The 26,473-nt window shown below is 44.4% G+C and overlaps 1 protein-coding gene across 1 annotated transcript in view; it reads left to right on the top strand.

Moving 5' to 3' along the window:
• Nucleotides 1-13,073: 13,073 nt before the first annotated feature.
• Nucleotides 13,074-26,473, top strand: part of KCNAB1 (potassium voltage-gated channel subfamily A regulatory beta subunit 1) — a 370,129-nt gene continuing 356,729 nt past the window's right edge. Inside the window, exon 1 of the mRNA XM_049867540.1 lies at nucleotides 13,074-13,530. Coding sequence (XP_049723497.1) covers nucleotides 13,289-13,530 — 242 coding nt within the window. The 5' untranslated portion in view covers nucleotides 13,074-13,288. The remainder of the gene's footprint in view (nucleotides 13,531-26,473) is intronic.

Genomic DNA, 26,473 nt, shown 5'->3' with positions numbered 1-26,473 from the left:
CAACTTTTGGAGAAAAGCAAATCTGTCCTCTTTTCTGCTTTACTTAAAAAACAACTACTTGTTCTGTAATCAGAAGGGGTTGGATTAACCAAGATCTGGAATTAATGGCTTCCATGGTAATCCCTGAGGCAGTTATTAAACACTGATTCAAAATAACCTTGTGTGTCTCTTGTTCACTGTGTTGGAGAACAGCGAAGATCGTATCTACATCATCAAAAATTAAAAATGTCCCCTCCCCTTTTAATTTGCTTCATTATTATCTTCAGGAGGAAACTAGCGTGTGCAGTTGGAACAAATCTGTTTATAATTTAGGAAGGTTTACTCCTGAGCTCTGATGCGTACCTCAGAAAACTGAGGCATTTCTTCTCATCACCAGTTCCTTTCCTCCTTCCACCCCAATTTTGGACCAACTTAGCTGAGCTCTTGAGATCATTGGGATAATGACAATAACTGATGGTGCGAGCCCTTCAAATTGCAGTGTTAGCAATGTTTTTGTTGTTGTTAGGTGCCATTGAGCCGGTTCCGACTCACAGCAACCCTGTGTACAACAGAAGGAAACAATGCCTGGTCCTACACCATCCTCACAATCGTTGCTATGTTTGAGCCCATTGTTGCAGCCACTGTGTCAATCCATCTCATCGAGAGTCTTCCTCTTTTTCACTGACCTCAATTAATTCTAGTTTATGATTAAAAAAAAACCCCAGTTTATGATAGGTTTGAGAATTGTTTTATGCTCAGATTCTATGATAACCTATCTTTGAAACAAATGACATTATTAAACGACTGGAAGAAAGCATTAGCGGTAGATGGATCCCAGCAGTCCTGGAATACTCAGGAACTCACATTGCAGGAAGCAGGGCAGTAAATGCACGTGAGTTTTGTGGTGAGTGGTTCTGACCCCTTTTCTGGCGCTGTGTCTATGCAGGACTGACTGTGGTATGATGCCTCCTTCTCCTGGAAGGTGGTGGTGCTGGGCTGGAATCCTGGAGTTGGGGAAAAAGGATTGTGTTTTCTCCTCTTGGAGCCCTGGTGGCACCGTGGTTAAGAGCTTGGTTGCTAACCAAAAGGCTGGCAGCTGGAATTCACCAGCCACTCCTTGGGAACCCTATGGGGGCAGTTCTACTCTGTCCTATAGGGTCGCTATGAGTTAGAATTGACAACACAGATTTTGGGTTTTTTCACTTCTTACCTCCTATGTAACTATGAAAACAAAACAAAACAACACAAAACAAACTTGCTGCCTTCAAGTTGATTCTGCCTCATAGCGACCCTATAGGACAGAGTAGAACTACCCCATAGGGTTTCTAAGGAGCTGCTGGTGAATTTGAACTGCTGGCCTTTTGGTTAGCAGCCGAGCTCTTAATCACTGCACCACCAGGGTTCCTGGGTTAACTATGGGCATGGTTAAAACATTTTTTTTTCATTGTCTTTTCTCATTACAAGAGTAGCATATGAACTTTGTAGAAAAACTTGAAAACAGAAAAATGTAAAGAAGACAACTGTGGCAACCACATCTAATATTTTGGTGTGCTTTTCTCCAGGCTTTTGGATTGGAATTATGCTATATATCCTGTTTTCTGTCCTTTTTCACTTTACAGTATATCTCAAAACTTTCTCAAAAATACCTTAAAATTTACTTTTTAAAAAATACATCTTATGGCTATATCATTGCTTACCCATTCTTTTGTTTGGTATGTATCATATTATAAATAATGTTACAATAAACTTTTTTTTACATCAGATTTAAAAAAAAGTATCTGATTATTTTTTAGGCTCTCTTCTAGAAGTAGAATTAGCTGGTGAATGTATTAGGTCTATATGCGCAGATACATAAACACACATATGTATATATACACGCTATGCTTATCTATTTATTTGTAACACATACTGTCCAACTGCTTTCTGGAAAAACTTTCCTGAGTGTACCTTCCCACTGGTAATGCAATACCTATGTCATTGCATTCTTTATACTAATAGGGTTATTATGGAATCTATGCATTGAGTTTTATTGTTTAAAAAAATCCATGGGTAATTCAATTATTCTTTCCGTGTCTCCATCTCTTTGGCTGCAAGAGAGGACTAGTAGCCTTATAAAGGACTGGAGGTATCAAAATGCGCAGATTGCTGGAAATCGTTGACTTCTGCCTGCTTCTAGATGACCAGATGTGGTTCCATGTGAGGACAGGCACTTCTCAAAGGTGAGCTTTGGGGGACTCAGCTCCTGGCCCAGCCCGTGATCCGTGAGCGGAGCAGCCTCCGACTTGCGTTTCTGCAGGAAGATCCGGTCATTGAGTATTGAGCCTGAGATCAGTGAGTGAGCATTCAACAGCCTGTTATTTGAGCATCTCCTTTGTACAAGGCTCTGTAAGCCATGTAAAGATGAATTAGATAAGAACCCTGCCCTCAGGCTGCTTACAGTCTAGGGAAGATACAACATGTACTTAGGAAGTGCTATAAAAAAGGCCATAACAAGGTTTAGAGGACGTGAGTGCTCCCAACTGGAGTGATTGGATCTGGGCCTTGGAAGCTGTGCAGGACTTAAGCAAGAGAAGAGGGCTGGGGAAGGGAACCCTTGTGGAGGGAAAAGCGTGAGCAAAGGCACAGACATATGAAAGTAGGAACTGGAGAGACACCTCTGTTGGTGAGGTTCCTGCAAGCATCCAGGAAAGATTCTTGCTGGCTGGAGCAGGGAGTGTGGCCAGGAGAGTGGGAGAACAGGAGACCTTTTCAGAGACTTGGACATTGGCAGAGGCCAGCGATTCAGGAGAGGTGGTGAGTGAGTATAGGATTCCCTCAAGCAGGGATAGTGAAGGCGGGGAGAGAGGATGAGAGTTGGAGTCTGAAGCAGATTCCAGATAAGAAGTTCATAGGATAAGGACAACCTATAGATAAGAGCTCGGCTGCTAACCAAAAGGCTGGCAGTTCGACTCCACCAGCTGCTCCTTGGAAACCCAACCAGGCAGTTCTACTCTGTCCTATAGGGTTGCTATGAGTAAGAATTGACTTGATGACAATGGATTTGGTTGGTTTTTATAGATGTTTTTAGGTAGAGAGGAGGAGTCTAGTGGAGAAGGAGAATTCGTAACACAAATAATGAAGTAAAGTCCCCAAGGTGGAAGAAGATGGAGTTGAGGACACCAGCTGTGCCGCTAACCTTGACAAAGGGAAGTGTTGGTGTGGTCTGGTGATGAAGAGTGAGCCTCTAGAGTCCTGAGGTCTGCAGGCTACATCCCAGCAGCATCATCTACCAGCCGGGAGGTTTTGGGAAAGGCTCTTGCATGACAGAGACAGTTGGCTTAGGGGTTATGGGCATAGATACTAGCGCCAGGCTGCTGGGCCCAAGCCCTGGCTTTGCCAGTTATCAGCTGTGTGACTTAGTCTTCCTGGGCCTTGGTTTTCTGAGCAATAAAAGGTGGGGAATGATAGTGTCGATGCCATAGGGGTTGTTAGGGGGATCAAATGACTCATATAAATAAAACACATAGAACAGGGCCTGGAACACAGTAAGTGTGTTACAAGTTCTTAGCATAGCTTCTGATACATGGTCCATGCCCTTGTTGTTACCATGAGGCTATTACTGGAGGTGCCCACATTAGGGATGCTTCTCCTTACCAGGAGTGCTCACTCTGCCCTGACTCTGGGAATGGGTGTCAGAATATCTAGCTGTCTTAGTCATCTACTGCTGCTATAACAGAAATACCACATGTGGATGGCTTTAACAAAGAGAAATTTATTCTCTCACTGTCTATTAGGCTACAAGTCTGAATTCAGGGTATCAGCTCCAGGGGAAGGCTTTCTCTCTCTGTCGGCTCTGGGTTTTGGGGGGAAACTGAGGCAGCTTCTCGTTTCATATTCCTGTTAGTTGGGTCCTGTGTGTGTCCTGTTCCTTCTGAAGGGCGATGGTCTCCTTGACGTCAGCATCATCTAGGTCTTGCTCCTCTGACTTGCCTGTGGCATTCTTTCCGTCTGCAGTTTCCAAAGAGCCGCAGCTGGGGGTGGTGGGGCCCTTTCCCCTTAGGTCTCCTGCCTTCCCAGGGGGCAGCCTTGTGGAGCTGCAGTAGCTTTGGTTGAGGGGCCTAGAGCCTCAAATCCCATTTTGTTATGTGACCATAGGTAGTTTCTACAGTTCTCCATAACTCAGAGCCTGAAGAATAATAAGACCAGACAAGATGACCCCTTGAACTCCTTCCGGCTCTGTGCCTACTTGGTATAATAGTATCTTTGTCAGAGCAAAGAGGCAGGGTTTGATTTCCTGCCCCACCACTGACCTTCATAGAGATGGTGCGGTTGTGTTACCTCTGCACAGAGGAGAAAAACAAGTTGTTGCTTTGTTTTGAAGCTGTAGGAGCAGAAGAGAATTCTCTTTGATTTGTAAAGCGTGTTATTTTAGCATCTGGCTGACTAGTGCCGGATGTGTTGGATTTTTTAAGGTTTTCTTTAGTGGAAGGAAGCGGAAGTGCACAATCACCTTGTTTGTAATATCACCGTTCATTAAAGGTTTCCATGTACATTATCTCATTTGCCCTTCACACAACACAAAGCACATGTGCTTATCTTCCCCTTTTCTATGAAGGAACATTCTTCATGAAGGTGACCTGCCCTGGTCACCCAGGCCTCGACCCCAGGCCTCAGGCTCCTTCCTCATCCAGAGCTCTTCACATGCTTCCAGTGTTTCCTGAACTATGGCACACTAATTGTCTCGGAGATGATTATGGGCTGTGTGTGTGGACATTAAGGAGCTCTGGTGGCACAGTGGTTAAGTGCTTGTCTGTTAACCAAAAGGTCGGCAGTTCAAATCCACCAGCTACTCCTTGGAAACCCTAAGGGGCAGTTCTACTCCGTCCTATAGGGTTGCTACGCATTGGAGTTGACTTGACGGCAATGGGTTTGGTTTTTGGTTTTGGTGGACATTAAAGGAGTCCTGGTGGTGCAGTGGTTAAAGTGCTCAGCTGCTAAACAAAAGGTCGGCGGTTCGAACCCACCAGCTGCTTCTAGGATGAAAGATGTGGCAGTCTGCTTCAGTAAAGATTACAGCCTTGAAACCCTGTCTTGTAGGGTTGCTATGAGTTGGAACCGACCCAACGACAATGCCCTTTCAGAGATGTCACTGTGTGCTTTGGCCCTGTGTGGAGGTGGAAAGAACATAGTTTTGAGGAGTGCTTCCTCATATTTCCTTGGCAATGACAGATGAAACCATGCTTCATTTTTTCCTAATAGCTTCCCCAGGTACGTGACACATCATCAAGTGCCAATCTCCCAGTTTTGGAGAAAAATCTCCATTCCAAGGAAAGAGAAATTGAGAATTTTGTGTGCAACGATAGACACATTGCTACCTAACATTGAACAGAAACTTGCCAAATATTTCTTCAGTAACCAGGAACTTAAACCGGGTTCCAGGTCAGATACCTGGTTGTGGTTTCCAATCCATGGGGTGAGAGGGGGAGCTCCTGAATACTGAAGAAGGTTTGGGCGTAGGTAAATGCTGTTTTAAAAGTAAAGCCCATTGGCTTTTACCAAAGGTAACCCTAGCTGCTGTAACACATAAATTCAGAAATATCTGTGACTTGACGTAATAAAGCTTCTTTCTTACTCATGTAAGTCCAGTCAGTGGTAGGAAGGTCCAATCAGGTAGGACCCAGGCTGATGAAGGTTTAGTCATCTTCAACTCATGGTTTCTAAGGTGACCCGTGGCTGAGCACTGACATCCATCCAGTAGTTGGGGAAACAGTATGGAGGATCCCGTGGAGGGCTTTTTATGGACCAGGCCTATATGTAGGTGGCGCCTGTGGACAAAAGTGGCATCGACTGAAATTCAGTCACAGGATCGCACTGCAAGGGAGTGGGAATTGAAGTCTAAACACAAGGAAGGCTGTGAGGTGTAGTCTAAATGTGTGCATAGGAAGAAAGAGAAATGGGTGTGGTGAAAAGCTGCCCAGTCTCTGCCACAGAGAAACGATCTGAGCAGAACAAATGAGGTGCCAAGGTAGTCTGGCTGCCTCTTACAACGCCGAGAGGCCAAGGCACTCCTTCACCTTTGACCTCTTATCTCCATGTCAAACCCTGACCCACTGACCTAGCCTTTCCTCAGCTACATGGAGGCCCAATCTCTTTTGGCCTCCCTGCTTGGATCTCACCTTCCTGTCTCACCTAGAAGGCCAGTGCTCCTCCTGAGATATGCAGGTGGTGACCGACAGCAGCTTGGCAGGAACTTGGAACAATGACAAAGTAAATGTCTGTCCTTAGGTCAACCCGTAAGAATATGTCAGTCTACAGGAATACTGTTCAAGAGTTTGGCTGCTAACCAAAAGGTTGGCAGTTCGAATCCACCAGCCGCTTCTTGGAAATCCTGTGGAGTACTTCCACTCTGTCCTGTAGTGTCCATATGAGTCAGAATTGACTTGACAACAACGGGTTTGGTTTTTATATGAATACTCAGCTCTCATTTTGAACTTCTTGGGTTTTTTTTTTTATAATTGCCCTAAGAATCACTTGTGGATGGATGAGCCTAGAGCCTCCGGCAGCTCATGCGATAGAGCTGCTGCAGTGCCTCAGGTCGCTCCTTTCCGTGGTAACAGCCACAGGCTCTGGTGCCATAGACACGGCTGGCATCTTATGGGACCAGGCAAGTGGAAACAGAGGTCAGAGGGTGCTTGTGGAGAGCCAGGAGAGCCCATGAATCAGGCTGTTATTTCGTAACAGGCAAGGGGTACAATTTCAAGGGCAGCTTCTGCATCAGTATTTTCACTCAGTGAATCCAGGCCTTGTGCGTGTTTTTCTATAATGCACCTACAGGATTTTTCCAGAGGCACGTCAGCCTTCCTGGTTCCAGCAACACGTTGCTCCATGGTAGTGAAAGGAGTATAGCTGAATAAAGCGAGTACGTTTCATGTTGTTCTAGACTCCTACGTGAGGTTTTCTTGTGTGAGCTTGAATGGCTTTTCTTCCTCTTAGTCACTATCCTTCCATCGAGGCCCCCATGTGGAAGAGTGAAGAATTTGCAGAATAACTGGCAAAGAAAATTTGAGTTTGTATATAAACAAAACAAAACCCATTAAATCAAATTTAATTTGATGAAAGCCATGAACGTTAACTATGAAACAAGCTGTCAGAAGGGCGGCTGAATTCTTGAACCAGCTCAGGGTAGTAGTCAGCACAAACAATCCCACAGTGGGATGCATTTGAAAGATCAGCTCTTTCTGCCACCAAGCTTAGTAATTTGAGTGATGTGACTGTCCAAACACCAGTTGCTTGTTGAGCAAAATATTAAATCCTTAAACCTGTTTACAACAGTTTGTGTTCCAGCTGGTCACTTATCCAAAAGAAATGGCAAAGATGTATTAGGTTTGTGTTTTGAAAGTATTTTCAGTTAAACGAATTCCTGATGACATCGACATTCAAAATTAGTTAAAAAATAGGAAAATGTATTTACTTTCAAAGATACTCTTTTACTGCCATATGTGTAATATTGAAAGAATTTCTAACAGTCGAACTAGCAAAATTAAACAAACATTTAATCAGGAGGTTTGAACATCTGTTATGCCCCAGGTCTGGGATAAGGGGCTGCATAAGACAGCGTTCTTGCCTGGAGTAACCTTGGAGTCTTTTCTGGGGAGGCAAGGCTACAGTAAGGTTTTATTGGTGTGATGTTAGAAGTGTCATTGAAGTGCTGTGGAAATACAGATGACGGAGCAATTCGTCCTGCCAGGAGGTGGGGAAACAGGGACGGACATTGTCAGGAACAGAATTACACAAGAGGGGCCATTTCGACTGGGCTTCTATAGGGAAGTGCTAGGGTCTGTGGGAATGAGAACCAGCGAGGAGGCAGGTGGCGAACGGTCGGGAAGGAACACATCGTCTGCAGCTCAAAAACCAAGCTGACCTTTGTTTTTAGGTTAAGGATCAGCTAAACTGGCCAAATGCTGATAATGAATAAAATGTTAGTGAGAATGAGGATGATAACATTTCTAAACGCAGCAAATATTCCCCATTAGGCCTCATTCACCTGACATTGTCAGAGAATGGACATTTTCACCCAGGTGGTTTTTCCCGATACCTGAATCTTTCTAATTCCAGCATCAAGACTTTATCTTAACTTTTTAAACCTGAAGAAACAACGTGACAGTTCCACTTTGTCTTAATAAATGCCAACTGTGCTTCTAACTGTGCTGTGTTAGAAGTTATCAGGGACTATGAAGGCATGTAAAACTCCTTGTCTTGAAAATTAGAGGTCTCATTTTGCTATTTTATTAAAAAAAAAAATTAAAGCTTCTAGATGTTTTGCTCTCTAGTATTTTTTTCTGTGTCCTCACCTTGCTGTAAACTTGTCTTGCTGCTGTCAGTAGGCCTGCCTCTAACAGCTCTTTCCATCTGATTTGTTGTCTTCACTCTGCTGGGGAATGGGAAATGAGACAAGCAGCCTTGCTAGAATTATGACCAAGGAAGGGTTCATGGTTTATGAGGTGAGGCACTCTCTCAGGACTTTTAAAGCCTGAGCCTTGTAATCCTTTATTGTTCATGTGTCGATTCTGGGTTGTGTTCTATCTAGCAAGGTGACTAAAAGGGTGACCTCCAGAAAATTCAGTTGTTACTCCATTTGAGCTACCATTTAAATCTGTTTCGGAACATGCCAAATGCTAAAATTGCTTCAAGTTGAAATTTATCCTGCCATAATCCTTAGAGACTTTAGAAAAGCAAACCACGTCGGCCACAATTTTTCAAACTCTTGGTGGGAGACTCTTACTCTAGATTTTATGTATTTCCCAGCCAAAGAGGACATTCTATCACAAATAAAGTGAAGCTGTTCATTTGTCTTCCGTGGCAGAAACACAGCAGTGGCTTTTACTGGATCATTTTTTTCAACAGTAGCTTGTTGGGGCTTTGGTCAATGCTTTAGCACTGATGTTCATTACACAGCGAAATGACGCTTTATGAAGCAGTGTGGTATATCTGGGGATTTAAAGAATAGAAACTTACTAAACGTCTTTAAAACTGGGGAGGCATTATTTTTTCCGCTCACTTCTCTGATAAGGAAAGTAAAAACTCAGAGAGGACCCAAGACACACAACTAATATGCTGTAGGGTAAAGCTTTTAACTCCGGTTTCTCCGACCTCAAACCCCTGTTCTCGGAAACTTGCATTTCATTCTAGTCCTTAGGATGACTGACCACTTAATGTTGCCAAGTTAGTTAGATGCTCATTTCTGCATTTGTTAGAGAGGATTGAACCAGCCTCTTCTTAAGATTCCTTCCAGCTTTAGTTAGAATCTTAGGTTATTTTAGATTAATGCCCTAAGTGCCTAGAAAAGGATGACAAAGGGGTCAGTTGGCTCAGACGGAATGATCCCAGGAAGATCTCCCAGCAGCACCTTGCATCACAAACCTGAAACTGTACATTTTTAGGTGTTACTTTTGCAGCTGAGATTTTCTTCTTGTGAAGCCTTCTCCCCCTCAACCTCCCCTCATTGTCTCTGACAGCTTCCAGACCCAGTAAGAAAAATGTGTGGAAGAAGATACACGAGCCCCACGGCCGGGCTTCTGCAGCCAGCGACCACGGACGTGCAATTCTGCGCAACGTTCAAGCCTGCTTTCTGGGCAGGTGCTTAAGGAATGATAGAGGACTTCTTGCTAGATGAAGAACAAGTCAGCCGTATCCGGACAATCCTTCACTTCTTTTTAGAAGGGAGAAAGTCATATTTAAGGCCATCTTCATCTATTTTACAGCCATAAAACCCATAGCATTGCAAATCGTAACCAAACCTGTTGCTGTCAAGTCGATTGCTACTCATAACGATCCTTTAGGACAGAGTAGAACTGCCCGTAGGGTGTCCAGGGAGTGGCTGGTGGATTCAAACTGCTGACTTTTGGTTAGGAAGCCGAGCTCTTAACCACTGCCCCACCAGGGCTGCCATGGCATTGCAGTCCCCTAAAAATTGTCTCTTTCTCTGCCAAGTCTGTCCTTGTCTGCCATATATAGCCATGAATGCTGTGCACTGTACAACACTAGGGGGCACCATTCTTATAGACTACAATGCTGATGGCACCCCTTGGAGTTGTGCAATGCAGAGACCCTCTGCTTCTGTCGGTATTGCAGGTATAACGATAACTGCCATTAGGCCATTTATTCTATGTCGGGTACATCAAATATTGCATTTCCTTTAATCTTCACATTAACCCTCTGAGGTAATATGTGAGCTGTATTTCTAGGGGAAGAAACTCAGAGCCCAGAAAGAGTCCATGGTCAATCCACTAGTGTGCCACAGGGCCAGGATTCAAACCCAAGTCTTCCTGATTTCACAGTCCATGCTCTTCCCGCCATACCTGACTTCCTCTCCATGGGAATGCTACTAAGCCAGGCCATCGCTGACTGGGATAAAGGCTGTTCTTAGCATCCTGGAAGCATTACTTCCGCGGTGACTCAACAACATACGACCACAGTACCATCCTGATCTCAAACCTTCTGTGGCCCAACGTTGCCTAAAAATAGAGCCCAAAGCCTCTCTAATGGGTTGAGGCCCCACCTTCACCCTTTCCATCCTTCTTTCCCATCTCTCCCCTAAGTCACCTTGGGCTTCTACTGGCCACATTTTAAGGCATTTGGGTTATTTCCAGCATTTAGCTATTATGAAAAAGCAATGAACATTTGTGTACGGGTTTTCTTGTGAACATATATGTACAAGTTTTAGTGTGAACATTTTCATTTCTCTGGGATACATCTCCAAGAGTGCAGTTGCTGGGCTGTATGGCAAGTTTGGTATGTTTAGTTTTATAAGATGCTACCATACTCTTTTCCAGAGTAGCTGTACCATTTCATACTCCTACCAGCGATCTATGAGGAATCCAGTTTCTCCTCATCTTTGTCTGCATTTGATGTTATCACCATTTTTTATTTTAGCCATTCTGCTAGGCATGTAGTGATAGCTCATTGTGGTTTTAATTTGCATTTCCCTAATGGCTAGAAATTCAAGCTGGATTCAGAAGAGGACATGGAACCAGGGCTATCATTGCTGAAGTCAGATGGATCCTGGCTGAAAGCAGAGAGTACCAGAAAGATGATTGCCTGCATTTTGTTGACCATGCAAAGGCATTCGACTGTGTGGATCATAACAAATTATAGATAACATTGAGGAGAATGGGAATTCCAGAACACTTAATTGTGCTCGTGAGGAACCTGGACATAGATCAAGAGGCAGCCATTGGAAGAAAACAAGGGAATACTGTGTGGCTTAAAGTCAGGAAAGGTGTGCATCAGGGTTGCATCCTTTCACCATGCCTATTCCATCTGTATGCTGAAAAAATAATCCGAGAAGCTGGACTATATGAAGAAGAAAGGGGCATCAGGACTGGAGGAAGACTCATTAACAACATGAGTTATGTAGATGACACAACCTTGCTTGCTGAAAGTGAAGAGGACTTGAAGCCCTTACTGATGAAGATCAAAGACCACAGCCTTCAGTATGGATTACACCTCAACATAAAGAAAACAAAAATCCTCACAAGTGGACCAATAAGCAACATCTCCATTAACAGGGAAAAGACTGAAGTCAAGAATTTCATTTTACTTGGATCCACAATCAACAGCCATGGAAGCAGCAGTCAAGAAATCAAAAGACACATTGCATTGAGCAAATCGGCTGCAATAGACCTCTTTAAAGTGTTGAATTTGAAAAGCAAAGGTGTCACCTTGAAGACTAAGATGGGCGTGACCCAAGCCATGGTATTTTCAATCACATCATATGCATGTAAAAGCTGGACAATGAATAAGAAAGGCTGAAGAAGAATTGATGCCTTTGAATTGCGGTGTTGAAGAAGAATATTGAGTATACCATAGACTAACAGAAAGGTGAACAAATCTGTCTTGGGCAAAGTATAACCAGAATGCTCCTTAGAAGCAAGGATGGGGAGACTACATCTCACATACTTTGGACATGTTGTCAGGGGAGATCAGTCCCTGGAGAAGGACATCATGCTTGGTAAAACAGAGGGTCAACGAAAAAGAGGAAGTCCCTCAATGAGATGGATTGACACAGTGGCTGCAGCAATGGGCTCAAGCACAACAACAATTGTGAGGATGACACAGGGCTGAGCAGTGTTTCGTTCTGCTGTACATAGGATGGCTATGAATCAGAACCGACTCCATGGCACCTAACAACAGTAACAACAGTAATGGTTAATGACGTTGAACACCTTTTCATGGGCTTACTGGCCATCTGTATACGCCCTTCCGTAAAATATCTGTTCATCCCCATGTTCTAATTGGACCGTTTGTGTTTTTACTATTGAGTTTTGAGAGTTCTTTATGTATTAGTTGAATATGTGGTTTGCAAATATTTTCTCCCAGTCTATAATTTGTTTTTTCAAATCTTCTTCACAGGATCTTTTACAGAGCAAAAGCTTTTAATTTTGATGACAGCCAATTTATTAATTTTTTTTAATGTATTATGCATTTAGTGTCAAGTCTAAGAACTCTTAGCCCTAGGTCTCAAAGATTACGCTTTTTTTTTTTTTTTTCTAGAAGTTTTATAGGCTTACGTTTAAGCCCATGAGTCATTTTGAGCAATATTTTAAGTATGAGATTTGGGTCAAGTTTTTTTTTTTTTTCCTTTTCTGTGTGGGTGTATAATTTCTGCAGCACCATTTGTTAGAAAGTCTGTCCTTCCTCCACTGAGCTGCTTTGTAAAAAATCAGGCAGGCATTTTTATGTGGCGCCTCTGCTTCTCACAGCCACTTTGTTGATACTCTCTATCTTTTGGTGGGGAAAAATCTCCAACATCTGAAAAAGAGAAAAGTTAACAGCTCTTTCACCGAAATGAATCATGTCACGAGTATAAATTATTATTTGATTATGAAATACTTGATAATTTAGAGAGGTCTCATTACACACTCATAAATCATCCCCAAGGCCTTACGGTCTTTATGAGAACGGAAGATTTGGCCTCTATCCCACCAAAATATTTCCTTTTACCTAAATAGAATGACATGGGAAAGAGTGCTCATGGTTTTCTTTTCCCCAGGGCCAATACACAGTTGCTTAAGTTTGACTTTGAGGACTTTATAGGGATGAGAAAAGGGATTGGCCTTTGCCAGGCGCCTCTGCACAGACCTCAGCAGAGGCATGTAACCCACAGCTCTGCCAGGGACTTAGGAGCCTACTCACATACAGAAAACAAGTGAGAGCTAAGGAAAACAAGCTGATCTCCGCTAGGGACACACCAAAGCCAGACCACCCAAGCTAATCATAGCAAGACACTGCCAGTCTTCGCCTAAGCTTCGCTTCCTTGGTTTTGTGGAACATGCATCTGTACAAACCTGCCTGCGCAGACATCCCCAGCCCCAAGCTGGTCCTGCCAAAATCCAGTGAATCGGCTCTGAAATGCAGACGCCACGTAGCAGTGACCAAGACTCAGCCGCAGGCAGCTTGCCGGCCTGTTAGGCCCAGTGGAGCCGCAGAGCGAAGACATCTGGAGAAGTTTTTACAGGTCCATGGAGTATCGTTGCAGGAAACCACGAAGGCAAGGACGGGCATGGTGTACAGGTACTTGTTTGCAATGTCATCCAGCCAAGGCGTGGCACTGAAGTCAAGGGTGTTGCTATGAAAGATTGTTGTTGTTGGTTGCCAACTTGTGACAACCCCATGTGCATCAGAGTAGAAATATTCCATAGGGTCTTCAAAGATGTGATCTTTCAGAAGCAGATCGCCAGGCCTGTTTTCCAAGGTGCCTCTGAGTGGTTTCCAACAGCCAATCTTTCAGCTAGTAGTCGAGGGCTTAACTGTTTGTGCCACAAAGGGACTCATTAAAGAAATAAGGATTAAAATATCAAAAACATTATATAGAAAAAGGAAAATAAAAATGAATGCAGCCAGCCCACTCCTTGGGTTGCCTTATTTTTTCTAGCTATAAATCGTCTACTTTCTTTTTGCTCAAAAGGTTACATAAAAGACAGTGACATGCACCTGAATGTCCTCACCATGTGCTGCCAGTGGAAATATTTTGGGCTTTGAGTTGGCAGGTGCAGGGCTTTGAACCAGTTTGTTCTGGTTCGATCCCCTGCTTAGAATTTGCATTTCCAGCCCAGGTATACTGAATCAGAATCCACATTTTCACAAGGTACTTGGTTAAAATGTAGATGTGTACATAAGAATCACCACGTATCTTGTTAAAATGTAGATATATACATAAGAATCAACTGGGGATCTTATTAAAAACGTAGATTCTGATTCAGCATATCTGGAATGGAAATGCAAATTCTCAGTAGGCGGTTGAACAGAATGAACCATCTTGAAGCCCTGGGTAGGAGTCTTGGCAGGCCAAAATGAAGAATGAGGACTTCATACTTCTTAAGAGAATTTGTAAGTTAAGTGTAGAAACTTTTAATGCTGCCTGGGCTTCAAGGGCTATTATTTTCTAGTAAACCTGAATCATGTGGTCTGTGCTAATGGTTAACAACGTAGTTCATGAAATTGAGCAAGTGCTTGAAATGACAGCGCTTTTCGTCAATGTAGCCTAACGTAAATTGCTGATCGTTCTTTAAATTCCTAATACCATCATTTATTCTGTGAAAGGCTGGCAAAAGGGAGAGATTTTTCCAGGTGTGGGGCTGGATGTGCAATCTTTACAAATTGCTAAGAGATGGGAAATACCACTCTTTTCCAGAGCGAGTTTGTTGAAACCTTGTATAAGATGTGCCTGTGTTTACCTACATCACTCGGCACCACCTGTACACATGCTTCCGTGACAAACACCTGCGGTTTTAAACACTGGGGCAGCGGACAAAAGCCGCTTGGAAGGACAGGGTACTGAGAACTGCAAACATAATTTAGCATTTGTAAAGAACAGTTGTCCTAACTCAAGTTCAAAACGTCTACTTTGCAGGGTACGCTCGTTTCACATGTACCAGAAATCCCCAGTGATACCATTTTTTCTCCATAATCTAAAAGTCTATTTCAGTGTACTAGCTACTGCTCTAATTTATCAACTAATTTTATTAATAAAGCAATTTGCAATGATATGGCTCCTCTCTGGGGAGGCGAGTGTTTTACACAGCCTCTTTAGGCAATAAAGGGCTCATGAAAAGAAGGAATTAACTCTTCTAGATTGGTAGGGAACGTAGGACAGCCTAGGGAGCCCTGGTGGAGCAAATAGTTAAGTGCTCAGCTGCTAACTGAAAGGTTAGTGGTTTGAACCCACACAGCAGCTCCCTGGGAGAAAACACCTGGAGATCTGCTTCTGTAAAGGCTACAGCCTAGAAAACTCTATGGGGCAGTTCTATTCTGCGCACATGGCGTCGCTATGAGTCAGAATTGACTTGACAGCAACCAACAATAGCATTGTGCTTTAGAAGTGGAGCCTAGGCAGAATCTGACCAAGTTTCCAAGGGAATGCGTGGCACCACGCACTGGAATGCAGGAGGAGATGCCAACATTCCTCACCCACCTTCTCTCCTGAACCCATTTTCCGTAAGGAGAAGCCTTCCCGTCTCTCTGCCTCTCCACCTTCTCTCTCCTGTCTCCATGCTTTCTCCCTCAGCGGTGGTGGCTACTGTGTGAATACAGATTAGGCAAAACGGAAGATGAGCTCTTTCACTTTCTCTGAGATAATCTGTCTCTGCATCTTCGTCACAGATGAGCGGTATCACCGTCAACTCTGCCTGAACCTTCAGAGGGCATCCTTCCCTCTCTCACAAGTCCTGGTTGGAATATCAATTCCACAGCTCCTGATTTGTGCCAGTGTTCAGAGGCAGACATGTTCTAAGATGCTGATTTTCAAACTATTACAGGAACACTTTCCTCAAACAGTAAAAGCAAAGCTGCCCCAGTTGAAGGTGGTGTCCTGGAGCCCACCTGTTTGAGGGGAGCAGTCACCCCCCACTGTGGTTCCAGGGCCTCTCTGCAGGTCCTACACTCTCCACAATTTGAAAGTTCAGGTCTGGGGCAACTCCGACTAATGCCTTGCAGAACCAGGTTCCCCGATCTTGGAGATGCCCGGTCACTCCCTGAGGTGGGCTCTTGGACAAATATGGGCTGTTAGATCACAGTCTAGCAAGACACAGGACTTTGGCTATTCCCAAATGAGAGTCTGAGGAGAGAAAAGTGCAGGTGAATTGGTCATTGTTCTTAGGAATAGCCAAGGCGTTAAATAATGACAAACTCGCTGTGCCTCGCTGCCTCCTCCTGATACAGTCCTCCGTTACCCTTCTCTTCAACTGGAAGCCCAAGTCTTCTTACCAAACTTTCATAGTGCTTTGTCTATTCTTTCTTCAAGGTACTTAATAATTAACCTTGATTTTAAAAATCCTCCGTGAAGCATTAAAAGCCAGTAGCTGTCGTGTTGGTTCTGACTGATGGCGATCCCATGGGAGTCAGAGTAGACCTGTGCTCCACAGGGTTCTCAATGGTTGATTTTCTTCAGAAGCAGATGACCAGGTCTTTCTTCCCAAGTGCCTCTGGGTGGATTCAAATTGCCAGCCTTTTGGTTAGCAGCTGAGCATGTTAACAATTTGCAGTGCCGAGGGACTCCTCCTTTAAGCATGAGGGGAGATTTTGAGGAAAAAAAAAAAACAAAATTAGGGTTCTCTTGGTTTCTTCCCAACTTGGCTCTTCATGAACCTGGTTTCTTATAAACACAGTTGGGGTTCAGTGGGGAGGTGACTGTCTTATTCTTATTTCTTTCTCTTGATTTTTTTTCAGAACACGCTTTGTAAAAAGACCTCTGCTCAACCTTGTCTTTTCCCTTTTCTCCTCTTTTAAGGGTGGCTCAGCCATTAAAGCTCTCAGCTGCTAATGGAAAGGTCAGTGGTTCAGCCCCACCAGCCGCTCCGTGGAAGAAAGATGTGGCAGTTTGCTTCCCTAAAGGTTTACAGCCTTGGAAACTCTATTCTGTCCTGTAGGGTCACCATGAGTTGGAATCGACTCGATGGCAGTGGGCTTGTTTTTTGTTTTTGGTATTTCATGTGTAGTGGAGAGAGAATGAGCTTTGGAGTTAATCAGACCAGAGTTCAAATCCCAGCTGTGTTTCTGTATGCTCACAGGGCATGACAGTGGGCCAGCTGAGACTAACACACAGTAGGTGCTCGCTAAATGTAGGTGCCCTTCCCGCCTATTCCGTAGCCTCTGTGAATCAGTTTAAGGGGGATAAAAGTCCCTGGTAGACTGGGGAAGCCCTGAGACTGTGGCCCCTGGACACCCTTTCAGCTCAGTAATGAAGTCACTCCTGAGGTTCACCCTTCAGCCAAAGATTGGATAGGCCTGTAAAACAAAGCAAGACTAAAGGGGCATGCCAGCCCAGGGGCAAGGACTAGAAGGCAGGAGGGGACAGGAGAGCTGGTAATAGGGAACCCAAGGGCGAGAAGGGAGAGTGTTGACATGTCGCGGGGCTGATAACCAATGTCGGAAAACAATATGTGCACTAGCTGTTTAATGAGAAACTAGTTTGTTCTGTAAACTTTTATCTAAAAGTACAAAAAAAAAAAAAGTCTTTAGCTGAAACATACACAGGGATAAGATAGGAAATTCCCTGAAGGACGAGGAAGAATAAAGAGATCCGCAGCCATTTACAATCTGTGCAGGCTTCCATGCCGTGCTTTGGAATTCTGAGGTCTGGAGGAGCCATGTAAGCTGTTTTCTCTTCCTAATTTGGTCAGATGCCATTGCAGCCTCAGTCCAATACCAGCTGCGTAGGTCCCTGGATCGTCTATGAGAGCATTATGCTGGGTTTCCATGGAGACTTGGTTTCATTTCTAACTAGGGGTGACCAGGGGAGGAAAAAAAAATGGTAAATATGCAAACTTTTGTTATCAACTCAAAGGAAATCGGAGGAAGTTGAACGTGGTGTAAAAAGTGCCAACTTGCTGTGTAGCCCCTTCTGTTAGCTTAGAATTTTCAGCAAAAGTAGAAGTTTTTCATGGACTCATTTTATAAGTGACTATAAAATAAACACTCGAGTGTCTCTCCGTCATTTCCAAAAGCAGAAAGTTAATCATCGCTATTACCTGCGTTGAACGCTGGGCCAGACGGTAAACACTAGATGCAGCAGAAAGTCAAGGTTAGCATATGCTGTGAGGTGGTTTTATGGACAAAGGGCAGAAAATATCTAGACTGAATGAGGAGGCAGCAGGCACTCAGCTGTGAAACAATTTTATAAAGGAACCCTGGTGGCACAATGGGTAAACATTCGGCTGCTGACTGAAAGGTCGGAGGTCTACCAGCTGCTCTGTGGGAGGAAAGACCTGGGGTCTGCTCTTGTAAAGACGACAGCCTTGGAAACCGTACGGGGGCAGTTCTACTCCGTCATATAGAGTTGATGTGAGTTGGAATCTACTCGAAGGCACTTAACAACAATAACAAACACTAGTCAGGAGGACTTCAAATGGGTGTAGACGGGAGGTCTAATCCAGGAGTCAGCAAACGTTTCCTGTAACGAGTCTGATAGTAACTATTTTAGGATTGCAGGCCATATCTGTCTCTGTAGTAACTACTGAACTCAGCCACTGTAGTGTGGGAAGCCCTGGTGGTGCAGTGGTTAAGAGTTCAGCTGTTAACCAAAAGGTCAGCAGTTCAAATCCACCAGCTGCTCCTTGGAAATCTTACGGGGTGGTTCTCCTCTGCCGTGTAGGGTCACTGTGAGTCGGAATTGACTCGACGGCAACTGGTTTTGTTTTTGGGTACTGTAGTGTGAAAGCAGCCATTGACAACATGTAAACAAGGCAGCATGGCTGTGTTTCAATAAAACTTTATTTATGGACACCAAAATTTAAATTTCATATAATTTTTGTATGTTATAAATTGTCTTCCTTTATTTATTTTTTTCCAAACCATTTCATTCTTCCAACATTGAGTCTTCACTCATTCCTTTCCACACCAGGGGAAGTCTTATGTTTCCCCGCTTGTATAGGCAGATCCAACCCAAGCCTTGCCCTTCTCTTTCCTAGTATGGTCCATACTGGGTTTGGATTGTTAGTTATTTGTGTGTGTGTGCGTATCTTATCTCAAAACTATGCTGTTGTCACTTTGAGGATGACTACAGCTTATAACATTTTGTAATTCTCCATTGCTTTGCACTTAGAAAGTGCTCACTATATGGGTATTGGTTGAGGTGCATTCATCCAAAGTTGGAGAATACGAAAAAGGACACCCAAAAGTAGAAACTTCCCTTTCCTCCACTAACCTTCTTCCAGCCCCAGATCTCCTCTTGCATCTTGGACACAGTACGCTGTTTAACTTTCTGAGCCCCAGCTTGCTCATCTGTAAAATGGGCCTAATCCAATTTATGTCACGGAGCGTTGTGAGAATTAAGAGAAGTCAGGTACGTGAAAGCTTACCGCCTGCCACAGACTGGGGGCTTAACACGCTAAATTCTCCTTCTCTATCCCCTTTCTTCAGGAGTCCCAAACCCAGTGCTATTGAGTAGATTCTGACTCACAGTGACCCCATAGGGTTTCCAAGGCTGTAAATCTCTATGGAAGCAACTGCCACATCTTTCTCCTTCGGAGCCGCTGGTAGTTTCGAACTAACGACCTTTTGTTTAGCAGTCGATCATTTAACCACTGCACCACAAGTCCCAGGAATCCATTTTTAAGGCATCTTTTAGAGCTGATGATGTATCTCAAAAAGAGAGAAGGATAACCTGGAATAGAAGCCATTCCCAGAGACCACCTCATGGCCAAACAATAGACAAACAGGTAAGATAAACAGTAACACCCGAGAGGAACGTGCTCTTTAGAACAATCGATTATACAAAATCAAAAGGGCAACATTTGCCCAAAAGTAAAGATGAGAAGGCAGCAAGGGGTAGAAAATCAGGACGAAAGGCAACAGGGACCCAAGGGCAGAAATGGGGAGAGTGCTGACACGTTGTGAGGAATAAAGCCAAGGCCGTGAAACACTTCATGTACAAGCTGTAGAACGGGAATCTAATTTGCTCTGTAAGTTTTCCCCTAATACAGAATCAGGAGAGAGAGAGAAAACAAACACCTATAAATTGAATCTAGCTAGTGTTTGAGCAAATCGCTCTCCTTGCCTCACTTGCTTTTGTAAACTCTTTGCTTCCCCACCAGAATAGATCATTAGGACCCACGGAGAAGGTGGTTTGGGTTTTGTTGTTGTTCTCACCTCATACGTGGGCTCCTATTTAATCAGAACTTCCTCATGAAGCTTTGGAATAAATTACTCTGAAAATGGTGATGTTATGGATTGAATTGTATCCCTCAGAAAGATAGACAAAGGCCCAACCCCCATTCCTGTAGACATGATCTTGTTTGGAAATAGAGACTGTTATGGATTGAATTGGTCCCCCCAAAATGTGTGTCTACTTGGCTGGGCCATGATTCCCAGGACTGTGTGGTTGTCCACCATTTTGTTATCTGATGTGATTTTCCCGTGTGTTGTAAATCCTACCTCTATGAGGTTAATGAGGCAGAATTAGAGGCAGTTATGTTAATGAGGCCAGGCTCAATCTACAAGATTAGGCTGTATCTTGAGTCAATCTATTTTGAGATATAGAAGAGAAGTGAGCGGAGAGACAGGGGGACCTTATACCACCAAGAAAGTAGTACCAGAAGCAGGGTGTGTCCTTTGGACCCTAGGTTCCTGTGCTGAGAAGCTCCTAGACCAGGGGGAGACTGATGACAAGGACCTTCCCCCAGAGCTGACACAGAGAGAAAGGCTTCCCCTGGAGCTGGTGCCCTGAATTTGGACTTCTAGCCTCCTAGACTGTGAGAGAATAAATTTCTCTTTGTTAAAGCCACCCATTTGTGGTATTTCTGTTATAGCAGCACTAGATGACTAAGACAGGGCCTTTGAAGATATTATTAGTTAACATGAGGTCATACAGGAATAGGATGGGTCCTAACCAAATCCAAATGTTGTCTTTATAAAAGGGGACAACTGACACAGAGAGATAAACAGACGGCCATGTGAAGATGAACTTCAAACCTAGGAACACCAAGACATGCCTAGGGCTACCAGAAATGGGAAGAGGCAAGGACAGAGAGAGCCCAGCCCTGCTGACACCTTGAATTTGAACTTCTAGCCTCCAGAACTGTGAGACAACAAATTAATGTTCTATAAACCATCTCCATTGTGGTATTTTACCACAGCAGCCCTAGGAGACTAATACAGAGTCGTGTGAGGATAAAAATCACACTTTACAAACTCTGTAATCCTGGTGCCTGGCATGGTGTCCCTAACCAAGACACAATGAAATTGACAAGGGCTAAAACGTTCACTGACTTGCAAGTACCTCTCCCATCGGCTTGCACAGTGTCTGAGAATTTCCCGAGATGAGGGGCGTTAGTGCTCAGAGGCCCTGTTAAAATGAAACTATGTTTGCTGAGGGGAGAACACACTAATCCAAGCTAAGAGGCAGCAGACCAAGAAAGAGACAGAACTTAGGCCAGGTGGGACCTGGAGGAAAAAGAGAAGGTGGGCAGGAAGGTTCTAGACTAGAACGAGGGGAAAGCTTGAGTCAGGGAACAGACCATGCCTGTGCAGGGAGACAGGAGGAGAGGATCAAAGAAGGGGGGAAGGAAAAGCGGAAAGGAACCCCACTCGCCTAGCTGCTGTCCTCAGAGATGTCCGGAGGAAGAGCTTGTAGGCATTTGCTGAGTGATAGAGTTCTCAGTCATCTCTAAATGAAGACTCTACAGATAAGTAGATAAATAGCTGTCGTCTAGTTGACTCCGACTCACAGCGACCTTATGCAAAACAGAACAAACTATTGCCTGGTCCCATGTCATCCTCATGATTGTTGGTATGTTCAAGTCCATCACTGTGGCTATCGTGCAAATCCATCTCACCGAGGGTCTCTCACGCCCTGACAAGCGTGATGTCCTCCTCCGGCAATTGATCTCTTCTGATATGTCCATGTGATCTATAGGGTTTTCACTGGCTAATTTTTGGAAGTAGATTGCCAGGCCTTTCTTCCTACTCTGTCTTATTCTGGAAGCTCTGCTGAAATCTCTTCACCATGGGTGAGCCTGCTGGTATTTGGAATACCAGTGGCATAGCTTCCAGCACCACAGCAACATGCAAGCCACCACAGTATGACAAACAGAGACTGGTAGGTGGCAAGATAAGAAGGAACTATTTTATATTGAGACTATCAAGGAGTTAAGTTTGAAATAACCCCATCTCTCTGGAAACCTTTCCTTGGGTCCTGTGATAGTGAGAAGGTGGTGTCCTAGCAGGGGGATTTGAAGACCAGCTTCCTCAATCCCTCCTTCTCTGACCCTCTGTTTCCTTAATTATAGAACGAAAATAACAAGACCTTTCCACACAGGAAAATACCATCCTTGCAAATGAGGTATATGGCAGTTAACTTACCTTTTCTGCTTTTCACAATATCAAAGGGGTGATACAATGTGGAACTGAAATCTCTTTTTGTTCCTAAATCGAATTCGCTGTCACCCTTCCCTTCCCACCACGACCCCCCCCCAAAAAGCCCCAAAACCCTTCACCATACATTCTGTGCCTGCTCTTTCCACAGGAGGTTTGGCACTTTCAGAACTGCTTGACGGGTAGCAGTGGCCATGATTGTGAAAACCCTAGCCTAGAAGAAACGCTACTTGTGCAGGGGGTTTTATTAAAAAAAAAAAAAAAAAAAAATTGCATTCCCTACATGACTTATTTTAGCCTGGCCTGATTTCCTCAGTCCTGAGGCCCGTGCTAATTTGCTCTGAGCCCTCTGACTTTGTCTCTCCTTGCAACAGTATTTCTGGAGCAAAGTTGAGGACACTGAGATGCTTCAGCTTCAGAACGCATGTGATTACTCGCATCCTGACTAGGCTGCTGCTGAGGGGCCAGCAAGATGCTGCAAAAGGGGCCTCTTTGGACCCAACAGAACATGTTTACTTCCTGTTGAATGGAACAGAAGTTCTAAAGTACGTAGGTTTTGAAAGGGTCAGTTTAGATATAAAATGCGTTAGAATTTCAGTGATAATGACAGGTGAGTGCTTCTTGGACTTGAGGTGTTATTTGAGGGACAGAAATTCAATCTGTTTTGCTATTTCCATTTGTGGTTTTCCAGGGTAAAAGCTGCTTTGTGTATGCAGCCTAAGGAAACCACTGGAAATTCAGGGCTGAGAACAACATTGGGCTGGAAGAAGGCGTATTTTCTCATATAAAAGTTGTTGTCCGTGTTTTTATCTGAAAAAAAAAAAAAAGCATTTTTGAGGCCTGGTTATCTTGACCAAAGGACAACTATGGGTCCAACATGTTTTTATTCAAAGGAAAACAAAAACTATTCCTGAATACCCCTGCAGTGCCCGCAAGTGCCACTAGATAGCGCTATTTCATAAAGAAAAAGCAAGCACTTTCGTTTCCTAAAATGAAGAGAGAACTTAAAACTTCAGGCAATTCTAGACCAGAAAGTAAGTGGAATATATTTATTTCCCTTAACATGACAATTAAGAAAGTTCGCAAAATGGTACACTTTTTATGGTGAGAGAAAATAAGAAATCCTGGTGCCTATGCCAGAGTGGAAACCCTGGTGGCGTTGTGGTTGGGTGCTGTGGCTGCTAACCAAAGGGGGTCGGCAGTTCAAATCCGCCAGGCGCTCCTTGGAAACTGTGGGGCGGTTCTACTCTGTGCTTATAGGGTCGCTACGAGTGGGAATCGACTCGACGGCACTGGGTTTGGTTTGGTTTTTTAGTACGCCAGAGCAATCCTGGGGCCCTGAGGAGCCCTGGCCTTAGAAACCCATAACCGACTCACGGGACCCCACGTGCGGCAGTGTAGGGCTGTGCCCCACATGGTCTTCACTGGTTTATTTTCTGGAAGTAGATATCCAGAGCTTTCTCCCTAAATGCCCCTAGGTGAGCTCCAACTTCAGCCTCCGTGTAAGCAGCTAAGCGAGGGAACGGCCTCCCTCAGGGGCCCTGGATCCTATAGCAGGCAGGTGTTATTACCACCTACCCTAACCAGCCAGGTACTTCACAGACCATTTTCCACGTCTGGGAACTTCCTGTCAGGGATTCTGGCCTCACCACAGGCCTCTGGCGTGGCTGGTGGAGGGAGGAAGCGGGGCCTCAGCCCCGATCTCTCCTCAGAGGAGGTTCTGTCAGGCCTTGTGGCCGCCTCAGGCGCAGGCCCCGTGGCAGTTAAGATGGAGCTGAAGCAGCGAATCCGGAAAGTGGGGTGTCTGCGTTACCGGGAGAGGCTGGCCTTGGCCCGATGAGGAGACGGGTGAAGGACGTGACCTCCCCTCTGTGTGCACCCATTTTTACATATCGGGGCGCTTCTTGACACCGAGGCAGTCCCACCAGCGATTTTTCTGCCTGCCCTTAGCTAATTACCAACTGAAGCTTCCAAGGATTTCAAATAGGGTACTTTTTAATAGGGTGTCTGAGAAATATGGCATATCCAAAGAAATGAACTTCTAATGGTGGGGGTCCAGGAGTGAAGGAGCTATTTTCAGGCAAGCTCTCTAGTGCTTAAGGCCTGAATTATTATTATTATTGTACTTTAAATGAAGGTTTACAGAGCAAATTAGGTTCTCATTAAATGATATACATATTGATTTGTGACATTGGCTGCCAACCCTATGACACATCAACACTCTCCCTTCTCGACCTTGGGTTCCACATTACCACCTTTCAGGTCTCCTCCTGCGTTCTCATTCTTGCCTCTGGGCTGGTGTGCCCATTTAGTCTTGTTTTGTTTTGGGGCCTGTCTAATCTTTGGCTGAAGGGTGAACCTCAGGAATTGACTCCAGTACTGAGATAAAAGGGTGTCTGGGGGCCTTACCCTCATGGTTTCTCCAGTCTCTGTCCGGCCAGTAAGTCTGGTCTTTTTTTGTGCGTATGTGAATTAGAGTTTTGTTTTACATTCTTCTCTAGCTCTGTCCGGGACCCTCTACTGATCCCTGTCAGAGCAGTCGTGGTGATAGCTGGGCACCACCTAGTTGTGTTGGACTCAGTCTGGTGGAGGCTGTGGTAGTTGTGGTCCATTAGTCCTTTGGACTAATCTTTCCCTTGTGTCTTTGATTTTCTTCATTCTCCCTTGCTCTAGATGGGGTGGGACCAGTGGAGTATCTTAGATGGCTGCTCACAAACCTTTAAGATCCCAGACGCTACTCACTAAAGGAAGATGTAGGACATTTTCTTTATAAGCTCTGTTATGCCAATTGAGCTAGATGTCCCCCGAGACCATGGCCCTCGGCCCTCGGCCCAGTAATTGGGTCTGTGAGGCATTTTGCATGTGTCTGTGAAGCTTCCATGACCTTGCCTTGGTCAAGTTGTGCTGACTTCTCCAGTAATTACTTTTTTTTTTAACTTAATATTTGAAAATAATTTCAAACTTACAGAAAGCCTGCTCTAAAGAATAATATAAAGAACATCTGTAGGCCCTTTATCCTTTAACCTATTGTTAACAATTTGTCTTATTTCCTTTACCCTTTGCTCATACAGGATCTCTCTATTTTTCCAAACCGTTTGAGTGTAAGTTGCACGGATCATGGCCTTTTACCCCTCAGTACCTCAGTGTGTATTTAGTTAGAGTAAGGATATTTCTTACATAAGCCCCAGCACAATCACCAACTTCAGGAAAATTTACATTAATACGATACTTTCATCTAGCCTACCCTCCACATTCTGATTTTGTCAGTTGTCACAATAATGTCCTTTATAGCATCTTTTTTTTTTTTTTTTAAACTCCAGTACAGGATCCAGTTTAGGATCACACATTGTGTTTAGTTGTCATGTCTTTTTAGTCACCTTTACTCTGGAATGGAGGCCTGGTGGTGCAGTGGTTACGAGCTTGGCTGCTAACCAAGAGGTCAGCGTTCAAATCTACCAGCCACTCCTTGGAAACCCTATGGGGCAGTTCTACTCTGTCCTGCAGGGTTGCTATGAGTTGGAATAGACTCGATGGGAGAGGATTTGGTTGGGTTTTTTTACTCTGGAGTAGTTTTAGAAGGATTACTGTTAGTAGAGAAAGGAGGTCAGTGGGCAGAGGAGCTGTGACTGATTGCAGTGTCTGCCTTGGGTTGGGAGGTGGTGCTGTGGCACCATGCATTAGCTAAACCATGTCTGGGATTGAGGGACGCTGATTGGCTTCCGTCTCTACAGGTGTGTTCAACCCCTCCCAGCCCACGAGACTGAGACTGCCTACTGCCATTGAGTTGATTCTGACTCATAGTGACCCTGTAGGACAGAGTAGAGCTGCCCCATAGGATTTCCAAAGAATGGCTGGTGGATTAGAACTGTCCACCTTTTGGTTAGCAGCTGGGCCCTTAACCACTGCGCCACCAGGGCTCTGCCTGAGACTGGAGGGTCAGAATACTCTTGGTGGGAGAGGAGGGCAATAAATTATGGTGAAGGCAACCCAAATATGTCAACCACACTCTCTAATCATCCAATCTGGAAGGGACAGACGTATCGTGAGCTAGCGTGGTAATGAATGCACTGTAGTCAAGATCCCAGTTGGCCAGTCGTCTAGAGATTAGGACCAAGGCTGCTCCGCTGTTGACTAGCCGTGTGCCATG

Source organism: Elephas maximus, chromosome 23, assembly GCF_024166365.1.
Source record: "Elephas maximus indicus isolate mEleMax1 chromosome 23, mEleMax1 primary haplotype, whole genome shotgun sequence".
Taxonomy (NCBI): Eukaryota; Metazoa; Chordata; class Mammalia; order Proboscidea; family Elephantidae; genus Elephas; species Elephas maximus.
This window is presented reverse-complemented; position numbering and strand designations above follow the sequence as displayed.